Consider the following 26698-nt stretch of genomic DNA (forward strand, 5'->3'; position numbering starts at 1 on the left):
ATCGGCTCACGCGGCGGAAAGTGAGAGCGTCCCCAGGTTAACGCTGTATTTAATCATTTCATTAGCGACAATCTCAGCGTTGTCACTGGTTGCTTTGGTGGGGCTGGGTGTCCGGTGTGTGAGGAGGGATGCACGTGCTACGGTTGGCTGCTGTGTGAAAGCGGACACGCTCCGGGTGCCCCCAAACACCTTGCTTGGACACGTACAGCCCAGCCAGGGGGACGCCACGGTCGACGTGCAGGTGACCGCCACGGCCCCCCCTGCCCCGGGGTATAGATCCTGCTTCTCTCCAGTCTCGGACATCAGCGAGTTCATGTTCATGAAACCCTCTGTGAGCCACGGAAACGGCTCGGGCAACAGCCCGCCTGATCGCAGCTGCTCCACTGAGGTGAGCTCCCTGAAGGTGCCAGGTCACTGTCCCCAGCTGACCCCGCCGTGTGACCTGCAGCGTGTCTGGCTGGGTCCGTGTGGCCCAAAGGCACCAGACGCGCTATAGGACAGCGCTAAATCGCAGCCAGCTCCTCTAGTGCCGGGCCAGGGGAGAGGACACGGCCGCTCTCTGTACCGCGTCTGTCCCCCCGCCCCTCCCCCCCCCGGGTTCTGTGTCAAGTCACAGCTCTCCCTGGGCGCTCTGCTCAGCACTTGCCCTTTCCATTGGCCACCCTGTCGGAGCTGAACGCACCCCCAGGGTTTAGGGTATCCTTTGCCGGTGACTCACTGCCAGCGTCCCGGCGGTGCAGAGCTGGGGGGGAGGGGGGTCTGACGGGGCTGTGTGCCTGGAGTTCAGGCCGAGTGAGTTTTGGGGAAGGGTCACTGCTGTCGGGAGGAGGGATTGTCACTTGTCAGCACCCATCGCCCGCCGACTTTCTGCGCCGGTCTTTGCCGGGGAATTGAGCGTTTGAGATCGGCTCCCCTCCCGCCCCTCCGGCTGCAGCTCTTCTCCTCCCCCTCCCCCCCGCCCCCCTCTCCCCCACAGCAGCCGCTAAGCCCTGCCGGGCAGCCGGGAGCACCCGAGGAGCGGACTTTGGGGACACTGGAACCGGCGGCGCGAGTTCCCGGGCGGCAGCGAACGGGGCGGGAGCCAGGGAGGCGGCACCGAGTGGCTTCAGACACACACAGCAGAGCGCGGCATGGCCGGGAGATCGAGTTTGCCCTGGCAGCTCCTGCTGCTCGGTGCTTTCCTCTCTCTGCCGGACCCGGCTCCCGCACAGACTCGCTACTCAGTGCCCGAGGACCTCGAGCCGGGCTCCTTTGTGGGGAACATTGCCAAGGATGTGGGTGTGGACGTGCGGAGCCTCTCGGCCCGTAGCCTGCGGCTGGTCAGCGAGGGCGGCCGCCAGCACTTCCAGGTGAACCTGGCCGATGGAGTCCTGCTTGTGAATGAGAAACTAGACCGGGAAGCTCTGTGTGGTCGGAGATCCACGTGCTCTCTGCAGCTCCAGCTGCTGCTGGAGAGCCCGCTGCAGCTGCACCGGGTGGAGGTGGAGATCCTGGATGTCAACGACAACGCGCCGCAGTTCCCGAAGAAGGAAGTTTCTTTAGAGATCACCGAGGTAGCGAACCCAGGGACTCGCTTACCCCTGGAGGTAGCAGAAGACCCAGATATGGGCTCCAACTCCATCTCCACCTATGAACTCAGCGCCAGTGACCATTTTGCCCTGAGCATAAATGTAAGGGGAGATGGTGTGAAAATGCCTGAAATCGTATTGGAGAAAGCCCTGGACAGAGAGAAAGTGGCGGCCCATCAATTAACCCTAACAGCTCTCGATGGTGGGGACCCGGTGAGATCAGGCACTGCCAGGATCACAGTTCATGTCCTGGATGCCAACGACAACCCCCCTGTGTGTGATCCGCCGATTTCCAAAGTGTTTCTAGAAGAAAACGTCCCATCAGGGACGCTGGTTACACAGCTGAACGTCACTGACTCGGACGAAGGCCTGAATGGGCAGGTTGAATATTCGTTCAAAACCAGCAATAAAGCCCCCGATACTTTTCTCAGACTGTTCAACTTGGACCCCCAGACAGGGCAGATCACAACCAAAGCCCCTCTGGATTACGAGGACTCCAGTGCTTACGAGATCGCCGTTCGAGCCAGAGACAAGGGCTCCCCCGCAATGGAGGGGCACTGCAGCCTCCGGGTGGAACTGGTGGACGTGAACGATAACAGCCCGGACATTGTGCTGACCTCCCTGTCCAGCCCCGTGCAGGAAGATGCGCCCCTGGGGACTGTAATAGCGCTAATTGGCGCCAAGGACAGTGACTCCGGGGAAAATGGACATGTCCACCTGCAGATAAGCAATGATCTTCCCTTTAAATTGGTGAGCTCCTTCAAAGGGCATTACTCACTGGTCACTGCTGGGCCTCTGGATCGAGAGAAGGCTGCTGGATACAACATCACTGTTATGGCCACAGATGCCGGGTCCCCTCGAAGGTCCACCGAGCAAACCATCTTCCTCCAGATCTCTGATGTGAACGATAACGTGCCCAGGTTCTCCAGCCCCTCCTACACGGCCCACATTGAGGAGAACACCCTTCCTGGGGCCTCTGTGTTCTCTGTATCTGCCTCTGACCCTGATGTGGGCACCAACTCCAAGCTTTCCTACTCCATTCTGGACACCGGCATGCAGGATGTGCCCATCTCAACCTACTTCCACATCAACCCAGAGAACGGCACCATCTATGCCTTACGGGCTCTTGACTACGAGCAGGACAAAGTGTTCCAGGTGCTAGTGGAGGTGCAGGACGCTGGGTCCCCTGCCCTGAGCAGCACCACCATGCTCCACCTGTTCGTCCTGGATCAGAACGACAACGCGCCCACCATTGTGTACCCACCCGTCCCCAGGGGCTCCGCCTTCCAACAGACAGTCCCCTCCTCGGCAGAACCTGGCTATCTGGTCACCAAGATTGTGGCTGTGGATGCTGACAGCGGTCACAATGCCTGGCTCTCCTACCAGCTCCGGGAGACCAGTGAGCCATGTCCCTTCCGGGTGGAGCTCCACTCTGGAGAGATCCGAATAACTGAGGCACTTAGGGTGTCAGGAGCACCCCATAGGCTGGTGGTCCAGGTGAGGGACAATGGGATCCCCTCCCTGTCCGCCTCAGTGGCTCTAGTCATCTCTCCCGAGGAGAACACTGTTCAAGACTTTGCCAAGGCCTTGGACCTTCCCAAATCGACTTCCAGAGCATCCAGCGTCACTCTCTACCTCATCATCTCCCTGGTAGCCATTTCGCTGGTGTCATGTGTGATGCTGGCTGTCCTAGGCACCAGGTGCCTCAAATCGGGCCGTGCAGCTGCAGGCTGGCCCCTCTCACGCTGTTGTAGGAGGACAGGCCACAAGTCCGCATTGAACTTCCCTGGGCAGTTGAATTCGGAAGGTTTCATCAAGTATCTGGATGTGGGTGGAGCTGGGCTGGTGTCCCAGGCACAACACTACAAGTCTTGTTTCTCTCCAATGTCTGATCAAGGGGATTTCCTCTTTGTAAAACCTTTCAGCCATTCCACTACAGGGGAGAGCATGGCTGCCTTTGATCAGGTGGCCAGTGCTTTAGTGAGTCCCTGTGACGGGGTAAGCTCTGTGTGTGTCCTGCTGTCCTTTCTGTTCAGAGTCACTGTTCATAAATATCCACTCTTCTCCTTCAGACCTTTCAATACACTTTGGCCTCCTGGGGAAAGTGCATTACCTCTATCTGTCCAGCAAGAGATAGGGGGAAAAGTCGGGGCTTGGCATAATGGAGGTGGGATGCCTGGGTGCGAATAGAATCCAACACATCAGGACCAGAGCCCTAAATTGAGAGTGACTGGCCCAGGTAGCTGCAGCTTCTCCTTAGACCATTCCTTGTTTACATACCCTAAGTTTTGTAAGTGACACATTGCATTGTTATATGCAGTGTTACTGTAGCTGTGTTGGTCCCAGGATATTAGAAAGACAAGGTGGGTGAGGTCATATCTTTTATTGGACCAAATTATGTTGGTCAGAGAGACAAGCTTTCCAGCTTTTCTTCAGGTTAAGTATGAAGTTTTTTGTATTTACCTCTTACTACTTTATTCCACCTATGAAGCCGGACTTGGAACTGAGTAGTTTGCTAAAACAAAGTTTATCTGTTTTGATAATTTTGTAGGTGTGTGGCAGAAACTTTTCACTTGGTGATGTATTGTACTACACGCTGATCGCACCAGGATGACAACTGTGGCCAACATTTTCAAACTTGGAAACATAAATACGTAGCCCCAGTTTTAGAGGTGCTGGGCACCTGCAGCTCTCACTGAACTCAGTGAGATGGGAGGGTGCTCAGGACAGTTGAAAATAAGGCTATTTTTATGTAGATGCCTAGACATGGATATAAATGCCTGAATTTAGGCATCCAGGTTTGATCATTTTGGGTTCTAGCTCTAAAATTATTTTTGTCAGTAACTGTATGTCCTAAAATTGAAAGTGACAATTACAGTAACATTTCAGAAAATAAAGAGAGAAGACCTCATTTACAAAATGTGTGTGTATATATGTATTGTTGAGTGTGTGTAAATATTTTTAAAAATAGAAGTCAAAGATAGATACTTTTTAATTTGCATACATACAGCTTGGATGGCAATGGGACTCCTTTGTGAGGAAGTCAGTAGTTATTCTGAGGCTTTTCTTTACCATAATCATTAAAGTTATGAGTAAATTAGTAATATCACAACTTCTGCTAAATAAAAACTAGGTCAGCTGTATCTATCTTCCATTTTCCTTAGTAACTGTATATACAAGCAGAATAATCCTGTTCTGCTTTATAAAGCCTAAACTGCTCATTCCCAAGATAACCCAGGAGACATCTTTAGAGCGCTAAAGGAGGTACACTATTACTGCAGAGTTAATTAAGAAGATAGCTAGAAGTCTATGATTTTTGGAAGTACTTGTGTTTCAGACCGAAAACAGTTCTCCCTTTTAGCTCTCCTTACAAAGACTTAATACATAGAGCTGTTTCATGTATTTCTTTATTTACAAACTGCCCCTTGTCTGATAATGAATCAATGTGGGTGGAAAGTGATACAGGGCCCACTAATCAAGTTCCACAGTGGTCTGTTATGTCTATAGTCTGTTGGGTCTCCTAAACAAATAATACATTTTGTTGTGGGAAGTGAATTCTTTTCTACATAGACAGAAAAATACTGTCATGCACCAAGGACACAGTATCCAGGAAAAGATTAATTAAAATATAGAATGTGAAATCAAGACACTGTGCAAGCATTTTTAGAAAGGGAGAAAGGACAAATTAGGAAGTTCTGGTACCATTCCAGCTGCATTAAAACACACCTTTCTCAGTATCAATTAACTCTGCTTCTCCCTCAGCTCATTATTTCTGGTACTATAGAGTTCTTCTGATTAAACTGATGCCCTTATCAGTCCATAACATGCTTCAGTTCTTTCACAGCTTGGTTTCCTGAGCTTATTCTGGAAGATTATTCACTGAATTGTTTTGTCATGCTTTTTAGCAATTGTCTTGATTCAGGAATATTCAAGAGGGAGGGGAATCTTCTTGTTTTGTGTCTTTGTTTGTTTGTTTTACATCAATGGAGAGATATATTTCTGGTTACTCCACTGAATTTTAAAATTATTCTCTTTTATCTACATTTTTAGCTTCTCCTAAGCATGGATGTATTTCCAGGCTGCAATAATCCTGAATCAGTTTGCTTTGATTTCCAAAGGCAAGAATAGAGGCATTAAAATACTTTTCTGTTTCCCTTGCAGCAAGCTCAGCCTAACCCAGACTGGCGTTTCTCTCAGGCCCAGAGACCTGGAACCAGTGGGTGAGTGATTCACTTTCTGTTCCTCTGCACACATGCTGGCTTTTCTTATTTTTCTTGTTGATTTCATGATTTCAGCCTAGGAAGCAGGGCAAGCTTCCTCCACCCCCAGACTCATGTCCACTCCCCTGCACCCCGACCCTGCCTCTGCAGCTCAGGCTTGACCTGGAGCGGAACACTCCTGGCCAGAGAGGGGAGTTTAATCTTGTGGGCAATTTAGTCCTTGCCTTCTCTGCTGAAACACCGCAAAAGGGGTCGTATTAGTACCAATTCTGCTGATGTTCTTTGCAGCATCGTCTGTCTAGCTCCCTACAACTGGCTACTGGGAACTGGAATGAGGCTTTGTCTGCATACAAACTTGCACAGAAATAACTCAATGGGTTAGAATTAATACCTTTTGTTTCTCAGTGCAAGCCTGCACATGTGGACACTCCTATTTTGGAATAAGAGTACTGTAGTTTGCTTTTGCTTAAATCAGTAAAAAATGGCTCCAGTCAAATCAAAATCAGACACATTTATTCTAAAATAAAAGTGTTTACACAGAGACTTTCACTTGGTGGGTTAATTATTTCAGTGCAAGTTTGGAATCACTGAAAATGCCAATATATTTTACATTGGTGTCAAATTTTGATTACTGTGAATCTGGGCTGGAATTAAACTTCTGACTTATAGGGGAAAGTCTCCATATCATGCTAGCAATCCCCTGAGTTTTCAACTCTCCCTAGCATGCTATTTGTTGTTGCTAGTAGTAGTAGTAGTAGGTAATAGTATTAATTTCAAAATTTGACATATGAGTCTCCCCAGGTGCTAGCAAATAGGACAGGTACTAGGTGCTACCACAATGCAAATAATAATGATTTTAAATTCTCACATGATCTGAAATATGAAAGAGGCAAGTCATGGGCGAATAGGAGTGTGCAGTGAGGGCTGCTTTCTGGGAACAGAGCCAGGTGGGATCATTCATGGAAACATGCTATAGAGTCAGCCCTGTCACTAAGTAATTTGGCTCAGAATTTATGAGATTAATCTGGTTAGTCAGAATTAATCAGGAGACTAGCTTGGTTAATTTAATATGATTTATTTTTGGATTTATTAAAATGCATCCATCATAATCTCTAGGCACATGTAAATTAATATAAAACACCAACTAACTGCAAACACAATTTATATTTAAAAAAAATCAAATCAAGCTCCCACTTCCCCATCCCAAATATCTTGGATTGGAAATTATAATGTTTAAATATTCAAAATAAAATTTATAATCAGACCGACAATCTAGGAGTAACACAAGATGCTATGTAGGAAAGTGACAATGAGATTTCAGGTGGTTGCTTTGCTTCTGGGCCAGTAAAGCCAATGACACAGTGGATGCAGCACTCTGCCCTTGGAAAATGGAAGAGACTCTAGTCATCCTGTACTTGTGACCCTACTTGCTGATTCTGCAAAAGTCACCAAGGAGTAGAGCAGGGCTTTGGAGCAGAGCCCAGAGCTGGAGCGCGGAGCAGCTCTGGAGCAGTGGAGCTGCAGGTTTTTGCCTGGAGCTGGAGCGGAGCTGGAGCACAGCTCCAAAACCCTGGTGTAGAGATACCAATATTATCCCCTGCACATTCACACACTTGCCCAACGGGTCAGCTCCTGGCATGGCCTACAGGAACTATTCTTTAGAGGGAGCTTTGATTTGCTTCTGCTTGTTCTTCTGGGCCTGAGTTCAGCAAAGCATTAGGGTTTAAGCACATGTTTAAGTGTTTGCCAGATTGGGCCCCTACTCACAGACTAGGAGTAAGCCTAATGAGTGTTGTACAGATTACTGCTCCTGTTCAGTCATTGACCTAGCAATGTTACAATTGCCTCCTCGAACCCTGGGCTGTCAACCCCATGCCACATGGTGGGGAGAAAGAAATAGAACTTTGCAATGGGACCACACTTGCTTTTAGCCCTGGAACTGACTGAGATTGACTGAGTCTATAGAAAAGCTATTGGGGTTATTTTAGAGGCATTTTCTATTATTAGTTATGTTTTATTCTCTCCCTCTGAACTCTGTGTAGTTGAATTCCTGGTACTAAGCTTTGCAGACTTTGGCTTTGCAGAAAGAAGAATTTTTTTTTTAAAGTCCCAAAAGAACCTTTTTAATACTCTCAGAAACATTATTAGCTGTACCATTTTCTATAAAATATGTGGCATTTACAGAGTGCATGAAGGTGTGGTGTGGCACAAGGGTGTTCCTGGCACTTATGTGACCTGCATAACTCACTTGTGAATTCATTGCTCCTCAGTAAAAAGGAAACTCTACATTCATGCCAATAAAAACTTGATACCACTCCACACCATCAGCTATGTGAATATGATATGTATGTGGGTGGGATTTGCAAGACCATGCACGTGCACTCTCTCGCTCTCTCTCATACATACATACACACATTTTCAAAAACAGAAAAAAAGTTTGTTGATTGCTGGCTAATGTAACCAGAATAAAAACTCTATAGCAAGAACTCTGCAACTAATTAAATCATAAGTGTTAAAAAGTCTGCAAATATTCCGTTAAGGTGACGTAGCTATAGATGCCAACAGCTTTGCCTTTCATCCATTCTCTTTGCAAAAATCAAAATGTGTGAAAATTCACATTACACACACCAATAACAGCTTCAGGCTACATTTACTCCTGCTCCACTGCGGGCAACTGCACACCAAGGGGATTCTTTCTGAGGAAGGGTAGGTGGTTGTACTTTTGGGACAGAGAGGGCAGAGTTCCAGACTGAGCTTCATAGTCAGTGGCAACTGTTCAGGAGTCCCTGCTCCCTGAGATTGCCCTACCCCTGCTTGCCTGTTACAATGAAGTGTAGATTATCAATGTAATAAAAATAATGAATAACCCATTTGGCATATGTCAGTTAAAGTATACAGAGAACAGAATTTTGACCATTACATTGTAGAAGATGTGCTTTAAAGATATATCTTAGTTATGCAGCAATATGAGAAACAAAACAGCATAGTTTGGGTAATGTGTAAATAATTTGATCATTAAAATATTTTACATTTATTGGTGATGGTTTCTGGTGAAAGTACCGAGGACCTGGAGCTCTACATCCAGCTCCCAGTGTCTCTTAACTAGAGGGCAAAGGTCAGAGAGGGTGACACATACAGATCAAGATCCACTCAATGTGCAGCGGCAGTCAAAAAAGCGAACAGAATATTGGGAATCATTAAGAAAGAGACAGATAATAAGACAGAAAATGTCATATTGCCTCTATATAAATCCATGGTATGCCCACATCTTGAATACTGTGTGCAGATGTGGTTGCCCCCGCCCAAAAAAGATATATTGGAATTGGAAAAGGTTCAGAAAAGGGCAACTAAAATGATTAGGGGTATGGAAAGGCTTCCGTATGAAGAAAGATTAATAAGACTGGGACTTTTCAGCTTGGAAAAGAGACAACTAAGGGGGGATATGATAGAAGTTTATAAAATCATGACTGGTGTGGAGAAAGTAAATCAGGAAGTGTTATTTACTCCTTCTCATAACACAAGAACTAGGGGTCACCAAATGAAATTAATAGTCAGCAGATTTAAAACAAACAAAAGGATGTATTTTTTCATACAATGCACAGTCAGTCTGTGGAATTCCTTGCCATAGGATGTTCTGAAGGCCAAGACTATAACAGGGTTAAAAAATGAACTAGATAAGTTCATGGAGGATAGGTTCATCAATGGCTGTTAGCTGGGATGGGCAGGGATGGTGTCCCTAGCCTCTGTTTGCCAGAAGCTGGGAATGAGTGACAGGGGATGGAACACTTGATGTTCTATTCATTCCCTCTGGGGCACCTGGCATGGCCACTGTCAGAAGACAGGATATTGAGCTAGATGGGCCTTTTGTCTGACCCAGTATGGCCACTCTTACGCTATGTTCTAACATACAAACTTCTCACCTTCAGCCCTTCTCTTGTAGCTGGAGCTGAACCATCACACCTGATTGTAACTCTTGAAAACTGGGGAAGATTTAGATCCAGATCTCAACCCCAACTGTTCATTTGGAGTGAAAATATTTTAAGTCTTTTAAAACAGTCTTTGTAAACTTATATGAGACATTCAGTGATATAATCTGCCTCAGAATTAAAGTTCTTAGCAGAATGTCTAATGTGAATTTTCACCCATCTAGGCTTCTTAAGTGAATTATGAATTATAGGGCTTTCATAATCTTTGGGCCCAATTCACTAATGCTGTCTGCTTTGCACCACTCTAGTTATGCAAAACACCTAAGTAGCTAGCCTAACTGATCCCAGATGGCTCTTACACTACTCATAACATAAAGCAGCTTTCAGATTGCTCTTATTCATGTCAGGAATCAGGCCAGCCCAAAGAACAGGAGAATGTAAAAGTGACTTACAGTCTCTTTTGTCCTTTGCCATGGCCATTTCTGCTACTTGTGTATGCACATTAGCATACAAATACACGCATCCTTTGCACATGTAATTGAATATCTGAAAATCTATTAAATGTTGTTTAATGTTTGGAAGCAACTGTAATCAGAGTGAAGTACATGCCTGTGCTCTCCCACCATCATTACCATCTAGTGCTGCATAATGCAGATTGTGGCGTTAGTATCCAGTGTAAGGATGCCCATGGGCACAGTAATAATAATAACTAATAATAAATGTACTGGACTTTTCCTAGGACAGTCACAATGAGGTTTTGGACCTGGTTAAACCTAAAGGGGTTGCTTATCCTAGGGCAAATGTTACAGCTTTATCATGTGTCTGAGAGACTGAGACAGGGACATAATGTTTTTTTTTTTTAATATTGTCTCCTCCGTTTCCTAGCAAAGTGTCCATGTGGCCATTTTCTGGACAATGGCTACCCCTCCATTGTCTTCTACCCTCATCCCAGCCATTGTGTAGTTTGCTTGTTACACAAGAAAGATGTTATGAAGGAATAACATGGGCACAGCGGGTCCAGATAACTGTGTTTATTAACTACAGATAACATGTGAGGCCTAGTTTCAGATACTGCTGCTCTGGCAGGGTTCTGGTGGCCCTGAAACACACAGAATATTGTTAGGGATACTAGAAGGCTCACAAACTATTTGAAAGGATAGTACCTAATTTCTAACACTATACCAGTATAGGAGCTGCTTCCACAGTACTGCATGTACAGAACGCTACCATGGCATTACCCCCGGTGCGAGGAACACTGGAGTGCTCTGAGCTTGTGTTCTAATGGAAGCAGGCCCCGTACTGTACATTGCACATGTGATGCAATGCATAAAGCCTTTGTGATGAGATCAGGACAGTGCACGCAGAGTGCTGCCACTGAAGCAGGTCTTACGCTGGGAGCAGGAATGCGGATGTTGGAGGAGGGCACAGTCTTTGCACACTGCCACCTAAAGCAGGTCAGCACTGGCATACTGGACAACATGCTCAACAGAGAGGGCATTTTCTTTTCTTTTTTGTTGTTGTTAAATAAAATTAAAGCCCCATGACATGTGTCATGTTGTCTGGAGTGGTTCACAACCATGAGTGCCTACTTCAGGGCAGACTGTCAAAAACAGGGCAGACGCCCCAAACTGATGGTGTGTTCTATCATTAGACCTCACCAAGCCAGTAACAACTGTGAACTCCTGGATCACTATAACACAGAGGTTAGCAATCTGCAGCCATCTGGACGGCGGGCTCCTCCTGCCCGGCCCCTGAGCTCCTGGCCCAGGAGGCTAGCCCCTGGCCCCTCCCCTGCTCTGCCCCCTCTCCCGCAGTCTCAGCTCACTGCGCTGCTGGCGCAATGCGCTGGGCAGCGGGCTGCAAGCTCTTGCCAGGCAGCGCAGCTGCAGACCGCGGCCTGACCTGGTGCTCTGTGCTGCGTGGTGGCGTGGCTGGCTCCAGCTGGGTGGCGCAGCTGCCTGTCCTGGTGCTCTGGGCAGTGCGGCTGCCGCCAGCCACTGGTGCTCCAGGCAGCGTGGTAAGGGGGCAGGGAGTGGGGCAGGGGGGGTTGCATAGAGGGCAGGGGAGTTCAGGTTGATGGTCAGGGGGCTGGGGTGTGGATAGGGGACACGGTGTTCAGAGGGCGGGGAACAGGGGGGTTCAATGGGGGCAGGGGTCCCAGGGAAGCAGTCAGGAAGCAGAGAGGGGGTTGGATGGGGCAGCGAGGAGCAGTCAGGGGCAGGGGTTCTGGGGGCAGTTAGGGAGAAGGGGTGGGTGGATGGGGCAGAGGGCCCAGAGGGGCAGTCAGGAATGAGAGGAGGGGTTGGATGGGGCAGTGGGGGGCAGTCAGGAGCGGGGGGGAGTCTGGGGGGGGTCAGGGGACAGAGAGGGGTGGATGGGGCAGGGACCCCAGGGGGGCCATCAGGGGACAGAGAACGGGGGGGGTTGGATGGGGCAGGAGTCCTGGGGGGGCCAGCAGGGGGTGAGAAGTGGGGTGTCAGATAGGGGGCGGAGGCCGAGCCACGCCTGGCTGTTTGGGAAGGCACAGCCTCCCCTAACTGGCCCTCCATACAATTTCGGAAACCTGATGTGGCCCTCAGGCCGAAAAGTTTGCCCGCCCCTGCTATAACAGTCTCACCATGGAGTCACAGACAGTCCCCTTAGACTCTCCAGTCTATCTTGCTGCTCAGACAAACTGGACTTAAGATAAATGGTCACTTATGCCAAAAATCACACCACACAGGTTGCTTCCAGTCCCAAGAGACCAGTCACTTACCCCCAGACCAACTGGTACCATAGATTTTACACCAAAGACAATCATAGAATCATAGAATATCAGGGTTGGAAGGGACCCCAGAAGGTCATCTAGTCCAACCCCCTGCTCGAAGCAGGACCAATTCCCAGTTAAATCATCCCAGCCAGGGCTTTGTCAAGCCTGACCTTAAAAACCTCTAAGGAAGGAGATTCTACCACCTCCCTAGGTAAATGCCTGTAGCCAATCCTGTAATAAATGATCTAAATGTTTATTAACTAGGAAAAAGAAATAAGAGTTATTTACAGGTTAAAGCAAGCACACATAGACATACAAATGAGTTATCATTTAAATCCTAAGAGTGACAGAGTTTTAGTGAGCTGTCTATTCAAAATGTCTTTCAGAGCAGACCCAGGAGGCAGCACCTGGGGATCTCTGGCTTCAGTTTAGGCCCTGACTACACTGGCAAGTTTCTGCGCAGTAAAGCAGCTTTCTGCAGTGTAACTCCTGCGGTCTACACACCGCCAAGCCACTTAGTGTGCAGAAACTGCTCAGTTGCAGCGCTGTAAAAAACCCACCCCGAGAGGTGTACGGTTTTCTGTGTCAGGGCTACAGCGCTGCGGGGCCAGTGTAGACACCATGGTTGATTACTGCGCTGCGAATGGCCTCCGGGATGTGTCCCACAATGCCTGTTCTTGCCTCTCTGGTCATTGGTATGAACTCTACTGCCCTGCCCTCAGGTGACCCACCATCATCCCCACCCCGTACATTCCTTTGGAATTTTGAAAGTCCCCTTCCTGTTTGCTCGGTGATGTGTGCAGTGGTCTCAGCGCATCTTTCCAGTTGGCCATGCCTGCTCCATGCACCAGGCGATCTGCTGCTTGGAGCAATGCCACGCTGCTGGATCTCATCAGCATTTGGGGAGAGGAGGCTGTCCAGTCCCAGCTGCGCTCCAGCCGTAGGAATTATGATACCTACAGACAGATTTCATGATGCATGACAGAAAGGGGCCATGACCGGGACACACTGCAGTGCAGGTTCAAAGTGTTGGGCATGAGGTAACACCTACCCTGGTAAACTAGTATTTCACAGTTGGTAATGTTTCTCTCCTGACTGTGGAGGTTTACAATTTCAGAGCAAAACACTTTTATAGTTACAGAGGAAACATTTAAATATTATCTTATAACATGGTATATAGATATTATAAGTCAGATTAATGTAGGCAGCAACACACAAGCACTCTGTAGAGTCTAAATATTAAATACATTCTTATAAGACTCAAACCTGTTTTGAGCAAATTAACAAACAGGTGACCTGGTCTGGTCTCCAGCTACAGTGTTGTCAGTTCTTAGCTAATGTCTGCAGCCTTGGCAAAAACAGGCATCTGGCCTGCCAGCATCACAGTGACCATCCCAACTTCATGCTGATAAAAACTTTACACCCTTCCCATCCTACCATTTTTGGCCTGATGACCAATGGATGCTAAGGGACTGCCCTCTCTGCTGACATTAAAGTGCAGTATCTCAGCACCTTTCAGCACTAGAAGCAAATGCTGTGTGTCCCATTGGAAAGCTGAGAATCTCCCATTGCCAGGATTATAGAGTTCTAATTATTATCTCTGCAAGGAGTGGGTGAGGTTTTGTGGCCTGCAATGTGCAGGAAGTCAGATTAGATGATCATGATAGTCCCTTCTGACCTGAACATCTGTGAGTCACAATCTTAAATTTGTGATTTGTCTAATACTGAATATTGCCCATTCTGAGTCTCAGGCCAGTGTAGTTTGTTTACAGGTGGGGTGTGTGTGTGTGTATGGGGACTGGGGGAAAGGGTGGGTTTCTCATTTAGGGGAGAAAGAAGGAAACTGGCAGGTTATTTATTTTAAATGGCAGCCATTGGAAGTTGCTCCAGGGTTCGGAATGTCAGAAGGAATCCAGCTTATATGGCTTAGTGGCAAGAGTGGTCAAAAGGACATGATGAATTCTGGAACCATGTGCATTTTATTAATCATCACCAATATACATTATTGGCCATCCAGGTATTGCTGTCTCTAGCTAAGGGGTCCTGACACTTCTCCTTATAAGACCCTGTTTCTAGTTGCTCATAATGTTGCCCAGTTTAAACTATTCAGGTTGAACTCTTTCATGGTTGGTGTCTGCCTTGGGCTGAATTTCTATGGGAAGTTACAGCAAAAATGGTCCAGCCATTTCTGAGAACAAGATTAGTGGAAAATGCATTGTTTTCCCCAAGTAAACAAACAGGAATATTTTTAGAAGCTCTAGTGCCCCCATGCTCTGAAACAGGGACTTGAGATTTGGTAGGGAGGTGTCCCTGATGTTCCTCAAATTTGGCAAAGTTCCAAACACCTGGAAATGGCAGTTCACGCAGTTCAGCAGAGACTTGTTAGAGTTTGGCAGTTACATTCTCTGGAGATTCCATCATACTCCAGCTCAGGGATACAGGGGCTGAGCAGGACTTTCCCTACAACTGTTCTTCCCAGATTCCAGGGGCCATTGTGGGGCCAGGCATAGGAACAGAGAACAACGAGACTGTTTTCTGTGAGCATTAAAAGCCCTCCTGCTGTGCCCAGGCAGTATGGAGGAGGAAACCACCTGACTCAAATGCAGAGGGACAAGAGCTGGTCCTGAGGTGGGGTTGGGAGTAGGATGGGACAAGGTGCTTGGGGGAGTGGGTAGAGGAGCTATCAGGTAGAGTTTGAGAGAGAAACTGGGACCTGGGAGGGGAGACGGGGGACTGCAGAACCCGTGGGGAAGGTGGGAGACTGAGCTTGCCAAGGAGCTGGGAGGAGGGAGACTGGGATCTGAGGAACCAGTTGGGTGGGGCAACTCAGAGCAAGTGGTGGGTGAGGCAGATCAGATGAGGAGCTAGATTGGGTGAAGCTCAGACTGGCTGGACAAGAACCCTTGGGCTAAGACTGGGATGAGGAGCCCAAGGGGGCACTGGGACTGGAGGTATCCCCAAGGCAGAGAGTTGGACTGGCTGGGCAAGGAAACAAGAAAAAGGATGAGAAGTCAGTGAAAGGGGAGGAAGACTGAGCCAAGGAGTTGGTGGTGGGGAAGCAACAGGACAAGTACAAGAAGAAACTGAGGGGACAGGGCAGAAGGGGTCAGATGTTGGACATGGGGGAAGGGGCAGAAAGGCCTGTGACCACTGGAGATCTCCCGCTCCAGAACCTGGAATTGAGTGCTCTGGGAATGACTCCGTATTGTATAGTGAAGGAGACAGTTGTCTGTAGGATCCCGCCTCATTTGTTGCAGCTGTTTGATTGCAGGAAGAGAAAGGACGGTTAAGGCAATTGAGTGAAGCCTGGAGAATTGAAATCTATCCCTGCCTCTTCCATATGTGATATTAGAGAGACAAGCTCGGGGAGGTAGTATCTTTTATTGGACCAACTTCTGTTGGTGAGAGAGAAGCTTTCAAGCTTACACAGAGCTCTTCTTCAGCTGTGGGAAACTATACAATGTGAAACAGATTGTTTAGCATAAGTAGTTAATACATATTTTAAGGGACCATTCAAGGTGAAGTGGCCCATTAACACCCCTCCAGTCATAGGGAGGAAAGGAAGGGGAAGAGGAGGGAAAGCAGCTGGAGAAGGGGGTTGTTAGTGGGTTGCAGATTGTTGTAATAAGCCAGAAATCCAGTGTCTCTACTCAGTCCATGATTTTTAGCATCTAGCAAAGTTATGAGTTAAAGCTCCCAGGCTCATCTGTTGAAAGTGTTGTGCAGGTGCCCTTTGAGGATGAGGACTGACAGCTCAGATATGGAGTGATCGCTTTGTGAAAAGTGTTCACCCGCAGGTGATGTGGGGTTTTTGTCTTTTATCATTTTCCTGTCTGAGCTAATTCAAGAATGTAGTGATGGTCTGCTTTCACCCCTGTATAGTGGCTACTGGGGCATTCAGTGCAGAGGTGATACATGGAGGGCATGTGGGGTCAGATTGGCCTCCCGAGAGCGGGGAGGGAGAGGGGTTCTGTCCTTCTCTCCCTGTGTGTCCCCCCAGGGACAAGGGCTGAGCATGCTGGGTGGGCGAGAGGGGGGCTCTGGCTCACTCAGCCCCTGTCCCCAGCAGCCAAGCCCAGGCAGCGAGCCGGCCACTGCTGCCTCCCAGCCAGGCTCTCTCAGGGAGAAGTGATTCATCCTGGGGGAAAGGCACAGGGAGAGAAGGACAGAGCCCCTTCCCCCTCACTTGTAACTTCGGTGGGGTGGGGAGAGTGCCATGGCCCTGGGCTGGGCACAGGGCAGGGGGGTCACTGGGCAGAGGAGACACATGGGGCGGCCACGTGTCCTTCCCTTTAGATTGTGCCCCCCGCCCCAGTATGGGGAGACATGAGTTGTCTATGATTTAGTGCACTGGACAAGGTACACCACATGTTGTGATAGGCATGTGTAGGATTCATGGAACTTGAAAGGTGTTTTGTGGTGTTGGGGTGGGCATGTTGATTATTGTAGCAGCAGAAATATGTTTGCGTCTCTTGTTCTGTCAGGGTCTGGTGCTGTTTTGAATTGGTGTGTCCTGATCTGTGGAAAGCTTTCTTGTGATGATGATCTTGGAGAGGTTGAGGAGTTGTTTGAAGGCCAGAAGAGGGGGATCAGAAAAGATTCTTTCAGGATGGACTGACTATGGGTTGTAGTTGTTTGATGATGACCTGCATGGGTTCCAATGTGGGGCGGTAGGTGTGCGGTTGGAGGAGGATTTATTTCCATATTGAAGCAGGTTCTCTCGGAATATTTGAGTGGCCCATTCCATGGTGCAATCTACATCTCTGGTGGAGTGTCCCTGTTTGGTGAAGGTGGTTTTGAATGTGTTAAGATGCATATCCTAGACTTTCTCCCCAGAGCATATTCTGTGCCTGACTGTAGATAGCAGATTTCTTGGTGTGTTTGGGGTGGTTATTGGATCTATAAAGGTACGTGTGGTGATCTGTGGTTTCTTGCATATAGCTGTCTGTAGGGTACCATTGTTGAAGCTGATCGTGGTGTCTAGGAAGTTGGTGCTGGTGTGGGAGTGTTCCAGAGAGAGTTTAATGGACAAGTGCTGGTGGTAGAAGTTGTGGTGGAAGTCTATGAGGGAGTTTAAGTCATTTAGCCAGAGGATGAAAATATCATCAATGTATCTTATATCACCATGAATGGCTGGACTCTTAGTAATGACAGCACCGGACTTCCACATGGAGAAATGCAAAATATAGTTCAATCACAGTTTTTGAAACTCTTTAAAGCATTTCTAAAATAGCTCTTCTGTCAAATAGGTGATGTACACAGAGCACTTGGTATAAACGTTTATCAGAACTTATTTAAAGAGGCAACATAGAATAGGGCAAGGAACTAGGAGTCAGGAGACATGGATTATCTTCCCAGCTCTGCTAGCGCCTTTTGTCTTTACATAGATTGTAAAGTCTCTGAGGCACGGATTGCCTCCTACCGAGTATCTGTACAGTGTCCAGCAAAATGGGGCCCTAATGCTGTCTGGGGCTCTCTGTGCTACTGTAATACAACTAAATAATAGTAACAAACAATTCAGGGTGGCCTTCATAACTCACTTGTGGCTTGCTTCACATCATCATGTAGTCAATAGGTTGATGTGGATAATGAGCTTTTGGGATACCCCAGATTTCACTAGACAGCAAATATTGCAAAAGCAAAATCTCTGGATACCTCCTACTTGGGCTTCCTCTGCAAATTACACAATAATTTGCATACTGCTCAGAAGATAGTTTGCAATGGCCAGTCCCGCTATGTATATTAGTGGAGTAATATCGAAAATGGAAGGGCATGGACTGCAGGTGAAACCCCCATTCAGGGAGGCTACCCCTTGCCTTGCCCCTTCCACCAGAGGCTCTGCCCATACCTCACCCCTTCCATCTCCCCCTGCCTGCCAGAGCCCCGAGTCCTTCCCACCTCCTCTATCCCTCCCGCCCCCCCGGTAGCTGGAGGACCCCTGGCCAAACAGCCCTGATCCCTGGACCCTAGCCAGCCTGAGCGCTGCCCTGGGCTGATGGCCAGCCCAAGCTGATGGCCAGCCCAAACTGATGACCTGCCCTACCACCAGCCCAAACCACCCAAGGCCACCAGCCAGCCTGAGCACTGGCCCAAGCTGCCCGAAGCCACTGGCCCAAGCCACCCTAGGCTGCCGGTCAGCCTGAGCCACGAGTGCCAGGCTGCTGGCCGGAGCTGAGCCCCTGCCAGCTTCTGGGCAGAGGGGGGTGAGGAGGGATGCAACAGCCGGGGAGAGGGATGGGGGAGGGCTTGGGGGAGTGGGTGCGTGCAGGAGAGGAGGGACACAGGGAGTGGCGGGTGGTGGGGGCCTCATGGGGGAATGGAGTGGATGAGAGGATGAATGCGGCATGTGGCAGGGACCTCCAGAGAGGGGGGTGAAATGGAGAGAGGAGGGACTCACCAGACAGTGGCAGGCAGTGGAGGCCTCGGGGAAGAGGCGGTGCACAGGTGGGGCCACCACGGCCCAGACATCCTGCGGCAGATCCGTGGTGGCACCTATCATACCCGCCACCTATGTGGAAGGGGAAGATGATGTCATGGCTAAGGCATTGGACTTGAACTCAGCAGATTATGGTCCAACTCCTGGCCGTGTCAGAGGCTTTGTGTGTGACCTTGGGCAAGTGGCTGAGGGCCAGATTTTCAAAGGAATTTAGGTGTCTAAAGATGCAGATAAGTACCTGGGCACCTAAGTCCCACAGGCCTGTAGTCTCTCAGTACCTCAGTGTCCCATCTGTAAAATGGGGATAATAATCCTTCCTTTGTCTGTGCTGTTTATTCAGACTCTGATGTCTCTGAGGCAAGGCTGTTTGTTGCTATGTGTTTGTACACAGACTACATAAGGAGACCTTGATGTTGGTTGGGGCCTCTAGCTGCTACCATAAATAAATAATAATAACTAATAATTTAATATGAAGAGGATCTTGGGGTTCTTGGATTGTTTCATTGGACCCCTTTGGGGGACAATATGATTGCAAATCAATAAGCAAACAATGTTAAACACAGCTGCTGGCCATCTGGCAAACATTGAGAAGCATGTTGTACTGTATCTAAGAATATAGATTGCAGCCTCATTTAACCAAAACTCCAGGTTAATTGTATTGTCATTCAGTCCTTTGTTCAGAGCTTTTTTGTAGCAAGGTTCCTCCAGAAGTAAGAAGCAGGATTGAAGACCAAATGGAGGTGTTTCCAGGGCCTTTTATAGCTTTTGCCATGTGGAGGGTATCCCATTGTTCTTACTGTGGAAAATTACAGCAACAAGATGGAGTTTGGAGTCACATGGGCAAGTCCCATGTCCATACATTTTGCCTAATCACAGCAGGACATTCCATTAAGTGTAGATGGGCGTCTCCCATGGTCCATTGTTAGTTAAATGTTCTTGATGAGCCACTTAATTTGAACAGTCCCTCCAAGATGTGCTGGGCGTTAACTTGTGGGCGTTACCCTAGGAGCAAACATTTGAAATCCAAGTATAGGGCCAATACTTACAACTTACAACTTCAAATACAAAAATGATACATGCATACAGATAGCATAATCATAAGCAGCAAATCATAACCTTTCCATAGACACCTCACCTGACAACCTTTGTACAATATTTGCTGCAAATACATAACAGTGGTTGCAACAATGATCTATATGGTCATATTTGAATTAGATAATGTTGCAGGCCGTCCTCCACCTAACCCATATGCAGGGCCTGATCTGATAGGGGTGCTGAGAGTCTGCCTAAGTCCACATAAAACATCAAGGAGAGAGAGCTGGACCTCCCTTCTGATCTTTAGCTAGGGTGAAGAGATGGCAAGAGTGAAAAATTGGGATGAGGATGGGGGTAATAGGTGCCTATATAAGACAAAGCCCCAAATATTGGGGCATCTGGTCACCCCACCGTTAGCCCAGTAGTTAGGATACTCTCCTGGGAGACGTAGACCACTGCTTCAAGTCCTCCCTCTGCATGATAAGTAAGAGATTTGACCAGACACCTGTTACCACTCAGGTGAGTGCTGGAACTATGGGATATTCTGGTTTGGGTCTCCTCAGTTTTTCCCGCTGAAGTTACTCCACTGTAATTAAATGTTAATTGGACCAGAGAAAGAATGAGACTCCCTCTTGTAGTCCAGAGGTAAGAGCACTCCCCTGAGCGGTGTCAGATCTCTTCTCCTTATCAGGAGAGCCAGTGTTTTTCAGCAATGAAAACACAGTAATTTTACAAAAAGAAAAGGAGTACTTGTGGCACCTTAGAGACTAACCAATTTATTTGAGCATAAGCTTTCGTGAGCCACAGCTCACTTCATCGGATGCATAAAAGTGGAAAATGTAGCTCACAAAAGCTTATGCTCAAATAAATTGGTTAGTCTTTAAGGTGCCACAAGTACTCCTTTTCTTTTTGCGAATACAGACTAACGCGGCTGCTACTCTGAAACAGTAATTTTAGATTTTCAAAGCTGTATATTTCATAAATTTTGGATATGCTTTATATTAATATAAAAATACCATATTGCATTGTAATACTAAAGGCTAAAGCCAGCTGTGGAGTGGGGGACAGATGCTGGGCACTGAGGGCTAGAGCCAGCTGTGTGCTGGGGAGATGAGCAGGGGAGAGGCGCTGTGGACACTGTCGAGAGCAGGTGTGACCTTATAATAATCAATAGTATTAACTTTCTTTACAGAGCATGGTACTTCTACAGGCAATATCTGACAGAATCCCACCCTCTCTGCTGAGCCTTTGGTAACTCTTTGTTTATTTTCTTTTCCTTAGCTCTCAGAATGGAGAAGAAGGTGGAGCTTGGCCAAACAACCAGTTTGATACGGAAATGCTTCAAGCCATGATCCTGGCATCAGCAAATGGTCAGTTTCCTTTAAGCACAAGATAATTGCATCATTTGTAATGCTGTAACATTTAAAGTGCATGTAATTAGACAGGATTTTAATATTATCAGTGGTTCAGAGCAACTGGCAGGGATGATGTGGCTTCCTAAAGTACTTCTTAAGCAAATACCATCAGAATACCATTGGTACTTGTATTACTATGCAAAAGAGACATGAACAGGGGCGCTGGAACAATCTGTACAGTGGGGGTGCTGAGAGCCATTGGATCAAACTGTAAACCCTGCATATGACGGAAACCACTTCAAGCAGCAGCAACAGCACCTCCCACCCCTGCCACACACACACCCCCTTAGTTTCAGCACCCATTATATGAATAGGTTAGGATATGAATAGGATATGAATGGCGAATTAACAACATGGAGCAGGGTTTGCGGTTGATGTGAGATAGTCATTCTGTTGTGTAGTAAGGCAGGAGGGTAAAGGCTGAGAATCTTCAGCATCTGCATTCTTGAGAGAGTGGTATCTGGCTCACAATATGGTGATATAAATAGAAAAACCTGTATTTGGAGTGTCTCTCTCGCTTTTTTAAAATGTATATGTGTAGTTGTATAGAAAGTCTGATCCCAAAATAAAACAAATATGCAATGTCTGATCTGATACACCAGTACATGTGAGGGTGAATTTGAGAAACGGAGCAAGTTGGGAGACTTGGCTGTGGACAGGACATGGAAACATAGTATTGGAAACATAGGATTTGCTGTACTGGATCCCAAGGTCCATCTACTCCAGTATCCTGTCTCCAGCAGTGACCGGCACCAGATGATTCAGAGGAAGGTGCAGTAGACAGATGTGGGATAATCAGTCCCCCTCTGTCCCATTCTCACATACGAGGGAAGGAATAACGTGTCAGTAGCAGAAAAGAGACATTTTTTGGTTTTGGAACAAAGGGCCAGATTTTTAAACAAGAGAACTCCTTTTTTACAGGAGCAATTTTACATCCATGAAAAACTGTGATCACAAATATTAGTTGGTAGATCTTTAATGACCAGGTTGTACCCACACAGCCAAGAATTATTCTAGCTGCTAGCTCATCTTTGGTAGCAAAATGCAGACACATTTTTAGTGCTGACAGCAAAAGAGAGGGCTGAGGCATAACTGAATATCTCAACTTTAAAATACTTTCTTTGCAATTATTATGACTGTGGTTTGTGGAGTTTTTTTTTTAAACTTTTACCATCTATTGTTATGTGAGAGTGACAGGAAATACAGAAGAGTGTTTGTAGCTCTGTGATCCTGGTGCACTTTTGTTAATGAATCATAATAGACAAGTCATTAGAATACAGAATTCAAGATAAAGAGGCTAGCTGTTTTACATAGAGTCTTTGCTTATAAATACCTTTAAGTCTATTCCCTCTAAATTTTAAAGATAGAAAAAACAGCATAGCCATAAAACACTGACAAAAATGCTTAGGATGTTTTCTCTCTGCTCTTGGCAGAAAAAAAGTCTGGAGTGAGGATTTCAAATTGGTATTTCTTCTTTGGAGAGCTGCTTTAACCTGAACTTTGTCACCCTGAAAGCCTCTCTGTAGACTCTGAGCAGCCCAAGCAAACAGCTGCCACAGCCAGTTAAGGAGATGAAGGTCTTGGACATTAGAGTGTTTTCTTTTATATATATATTTTTAAGAATAGAAACAATGTGAAAATGTGGTTCTACTCTGTAAATGGACTCTGTAAAAATAGCCACGGTGGCCATATGTTTATCATTTCTCCATGACTCCAGCTAACATGTCCTCACTTTACAAATAACATGATTATTTTTCTACTTGCCTGCCCAGCAATCCCTGGGATCTAAAAGCTGAATGGGTTCTTTCTAAATTGTTCATCAGTTTACACTTACCTGTGAGGGACCCTTACTCTGGCAAAACTCCTCCCTACCCACGTGATAAGTCATGGCATTTTTTGCCACTGCCAAGATTGGTGATGCCCTGCCCTGATGTGATGCCCCTCTGTAGGGTTTTTCTATGCTCCTGGGGATATGTGAAATCTGTTCAGTCCATTAGACTGTAACAAATTGCTCTCCCTGATGAGTCATCTCCACTCTGCAGAATGGAAGATGGGCAGAGGGCCGTGACTGTCTCCTCCCCAATCCTCCCCGCCCTGTTTTCTGTATCTTGCTGTGGGAGGATGGGGAACAGAAGCCACTGGTCTCTGTTCTCACCAGAGTGTAGAGAGACCAGGACTGCTCTTGTGAGGGGCTCTTGCACAGCCACCATATTGATCCAGTTTGGCACAGTGCACAACCATGTGCTGATCCTTAAACACATTAATAGTGTAATTGACTTCAACATCACTCTTCATATGCTTAGGTGCTGGGCTGGATGGGGGAAAGGTTTCTTGCACCTCCCATTTGCCGCATGCCCATGCAAGAGCCACTTACATTCAAGCCAGAAGGGGGACAGTGATACCACTGCTGCACCATTTCCCCTTTTTCAGCCTGGGATATCACAGATGCCCCTCCACTGAGTGTGAGGAGACAGAACAGGAGACTGGCTGTGCTCTCCAGCACCATGCCCTGCAGATCCAATCTGTTTGGGAGTTAATACAGTTACCAGCGGCATTGACTGTCTGGATCCTGTTCAAGGCTGCCAGTGAGCAGCTGCAGGCAGACCCAGCTAATAGCAATAGGGCTTCTTCCAGGGGTGAAGTCATTCCATTGCAGCCCAGCTGTGCAAAGGTGAAGCTATCCCTGGAGCATGGCTCCTGTCTTTATGGTTCTGGGTTCCCTTCCCCATAAATCCTCAGGACTTCAAGTTGGGAGACCTCACTCTCTGCAAACTCTACAGCTCCCAAATGCCTCTCTTTTCTTGAAGGGAGGCTGCTCAGGAACCTGCAAGATCAGCCTCCTGGAGTTCTCTTTCCCCCCTTCTCCCTTTCCATGGGTTTCTCCCTGGGACAGGCACCAATCCTGTCCAAAGTTTCATCAATTAGAACTCAGTTAAATTCAGTAACAATGCTATTGCGTCTTCTCCTTTCATTTGGCCACTTTGCTAATCATATTGGGAGATCGACAAATCAATGTCCAGTAGCATTTTGACCATGTTAGTTCTGTTAATCATTAACTCGTAACGGGAGCACCACATGATGATTTTCATCTTGCCGCCGATTCTGCTGATGACAGGGAAGCAGACGAGCCACCAGCTCACTCTCCCTAGCTGTGTGGGATCTGCAGGGCTGCCCTGAGGGCAGGGTATAAACACCCACCTTCCGTCAGTAAAGGCAGCAGATCTAACTCACTGTTGAGGAAGAAGGTGCCATTTTTATAATCTCTTTTCTGACAATAAGAGCCAGAGGCTCTGACTTCCCCAGTTCCCAGAGGGAGCTTGACCCCTGCTCTCCCCAGACCCCGCCCCACTCCACCCTTTCCCCCAAACCCCCTTCCCACTTCTTCCCGCCCTGTCCCTCCCCGACCGCTTCCTGCACCTGCTCCACCCCTGCCCCACCTCCTCCCAATCCCTCGCCCACCCACACCCCCTGCCTCTTCCTGCTCCCAGTCCTCCTCCTCCCACATAGCACCTTCTGCACACTGCTGAACAGCTGATCGTGGTGGGTGGGAGGGCTGGGAGGGAGGGGAAGGAGCTGATCATAGGGCTGCTGGTGGATGCTGAGCACCCACTATTTTTTTCCTCCAGCCCCAGAGCACCCACGGCGTCAGTGCCTATGATAACAGCACCTCAGAGATTTCATGCCTTCTTTTTGTATTTTCTCTCTCCAGCATATGGAAGTTTAGGTAGGGGTGAGGGCAGGGAGGGGAAGACTAATCGAACCATCAGTCCCTGCCCCCTGGTGCTGTGACACCCGAGCTTTGCTAGCCAGTTGAAATGCTTCCATTTACACACCCAGTCTGAAGGGCCTAAAGCTCTTCAGCAGTTAGAAAAGTCAGGGCTTCTGAGAGTCTGAAGCGATTTACCCTTTTGCAGACTGAGGAATACCCAAGATCATTTTTAAATCAGGGACTAAATGCTAGACACATGATGGCATCTAATTCTAGGAACTCTCCCTTTAAAAAGAACAGGAGTACTTGTGACACCTTAGAGACGAACAAATTTATTTGAGCATAAGTTTTCATGAGCTACAGCATCCGATGAAGTGAGCTATAGCTCACAAAAGCTTATGCTCAAATAAATTTGTTAGTCTCTAAGGTGCCACAAGTACTCCTGTTCTTTTTGCGAATACAGATTAGCATGGCTGCTACTCTGAAACCTCCCTTTAAAATGTTGTGGATAAAATCTAAATTGATACAATGCAATGTGTAGAGGAAGAAAAAGCTGGTTTGATTTGTGGTGGTAGAAAAAGTGAGTGAAATAAAGCACAGGATAGTCCTGCCTGGATTTTCAGACACCACCTGTCTGCAAGCCAAGGCATGGCTTTCTGTGCTGCTCTATACATTGTTAAATAAAGGTCTCTATATTTGGTTTACTGAAAGCCCCAACAGCAGCTGCAGTCTCAAGTGCTCAAGTGCTAAGCCCCCCAAAGCTTGTTATCTTAGCCAGAGATGAGCTCAGTTTGTAAAAGAAACAGAGACATGAGTTGGTTATTTTTGTCTAATCTAAGATCCTGGATAGTTTAATTTATTTTCCTCATCTTACTTTGACCATAAGAGCCTCCAGACAATTTACCATAAGTGGCAGTATAAAGGGAGGTTACCTTACAGGAGTGTCAGGGAATCTGAAGCTATATAGTTTCAGAGTGGTAGCTGTGTTAGTCTGTATCAGCAAAAACAATGAGGAGTCCTTGTGGCATCTTAAAGACTAACAAATGTATCTGGGCCCAAATAAATTTGTTCGTCTCTAAGGTGCCACAAGGCTCCGCATTGTTGAAGCTATATAGACAGTCTATTACGTATGTCTCTGTACAAAGTTATTCAGACCTGCAGCAAGCTTGAATTAGTATTGATAAATGACTTTAAGACTAGTTACTAGCCAATAGGGGTTGAAACCCTGCCTGCAGAAAAGCAGCTTAGTGCTGAATTAAACATATCTGTTGTCTTGCTCTTCACCTGTAATTTCGTGTTAACTAAAAACAGCACATTGAGCTCATCGGTGATTCTTAGGGTATGTCTTCACAAGCACCAAGCACTTTAACGTGGCTGTGTAGTCACGGCACCAGCACTGGGAGGGCTAAAAACCACCCCCACGAGGTGAGTAGCTGCCAATGCTGGGCGCGCAGCTTCCAGCGCTGGTGCACTGTCTACACTGCCAATTTATAGCGCTGAAAGTTGCAGTGCTCAGGAGGGTGTTTTTTCACACCCCTGAGTGAGAAGGTTGCAGTGCTGTAAAGTGGCAGGCTAGACAAGGCCTTAGACTGGGCAAACTGGCTCCTCAGGCAGCCAGTGAACTTCACAGACACTTTCCT

At 47.4% G+C, this 26698-nt stretch overlaps 1 protein-coding gene across 38 annotated transcripts in view; it reads left to right on the forward strand.

The window, feature by feature from the left end:
• Positions 1-26698, forward strand: part of LOC140915802 (protocadherin gamma-C5-like) — a 384766-nt gene that overhangs the window by 351146 nt on the left and 6922 nt on the right. For 35 of the 38 annotated variants that reach the window (XM_073356153.1, XM_073356112.1, XM_073356114.1 and 32 more), the window contains 2 exons: positions 5730-5788; positions 21216-21304. In XM_073356153.1, coding sequence (XP_073212254.1) covers positions 5730-5788; positions 21216-21304 — 148 coding nt within the window. The other 3 variants (XM_073356150.1, XM_073356154.1, XR_012160287.1) reach the window with 3 other exon arrangements.

Source organism: Lepidochelys kempii, chromosome 8, assembly GCF_965140265.1.
Source record: "Lepidochelys kempii isolate rLepKem1 chromosome 8, rLepKem1.hap2, whole genome shotgun sequence".
In the NCBI taxonomy this organism is placed as follows: domain Eukaryota; kingdom Metazoa; phylum Chordata; order Testudines; family Cheloniidae; genus Lepidochelys; species Lepidochelys kempii.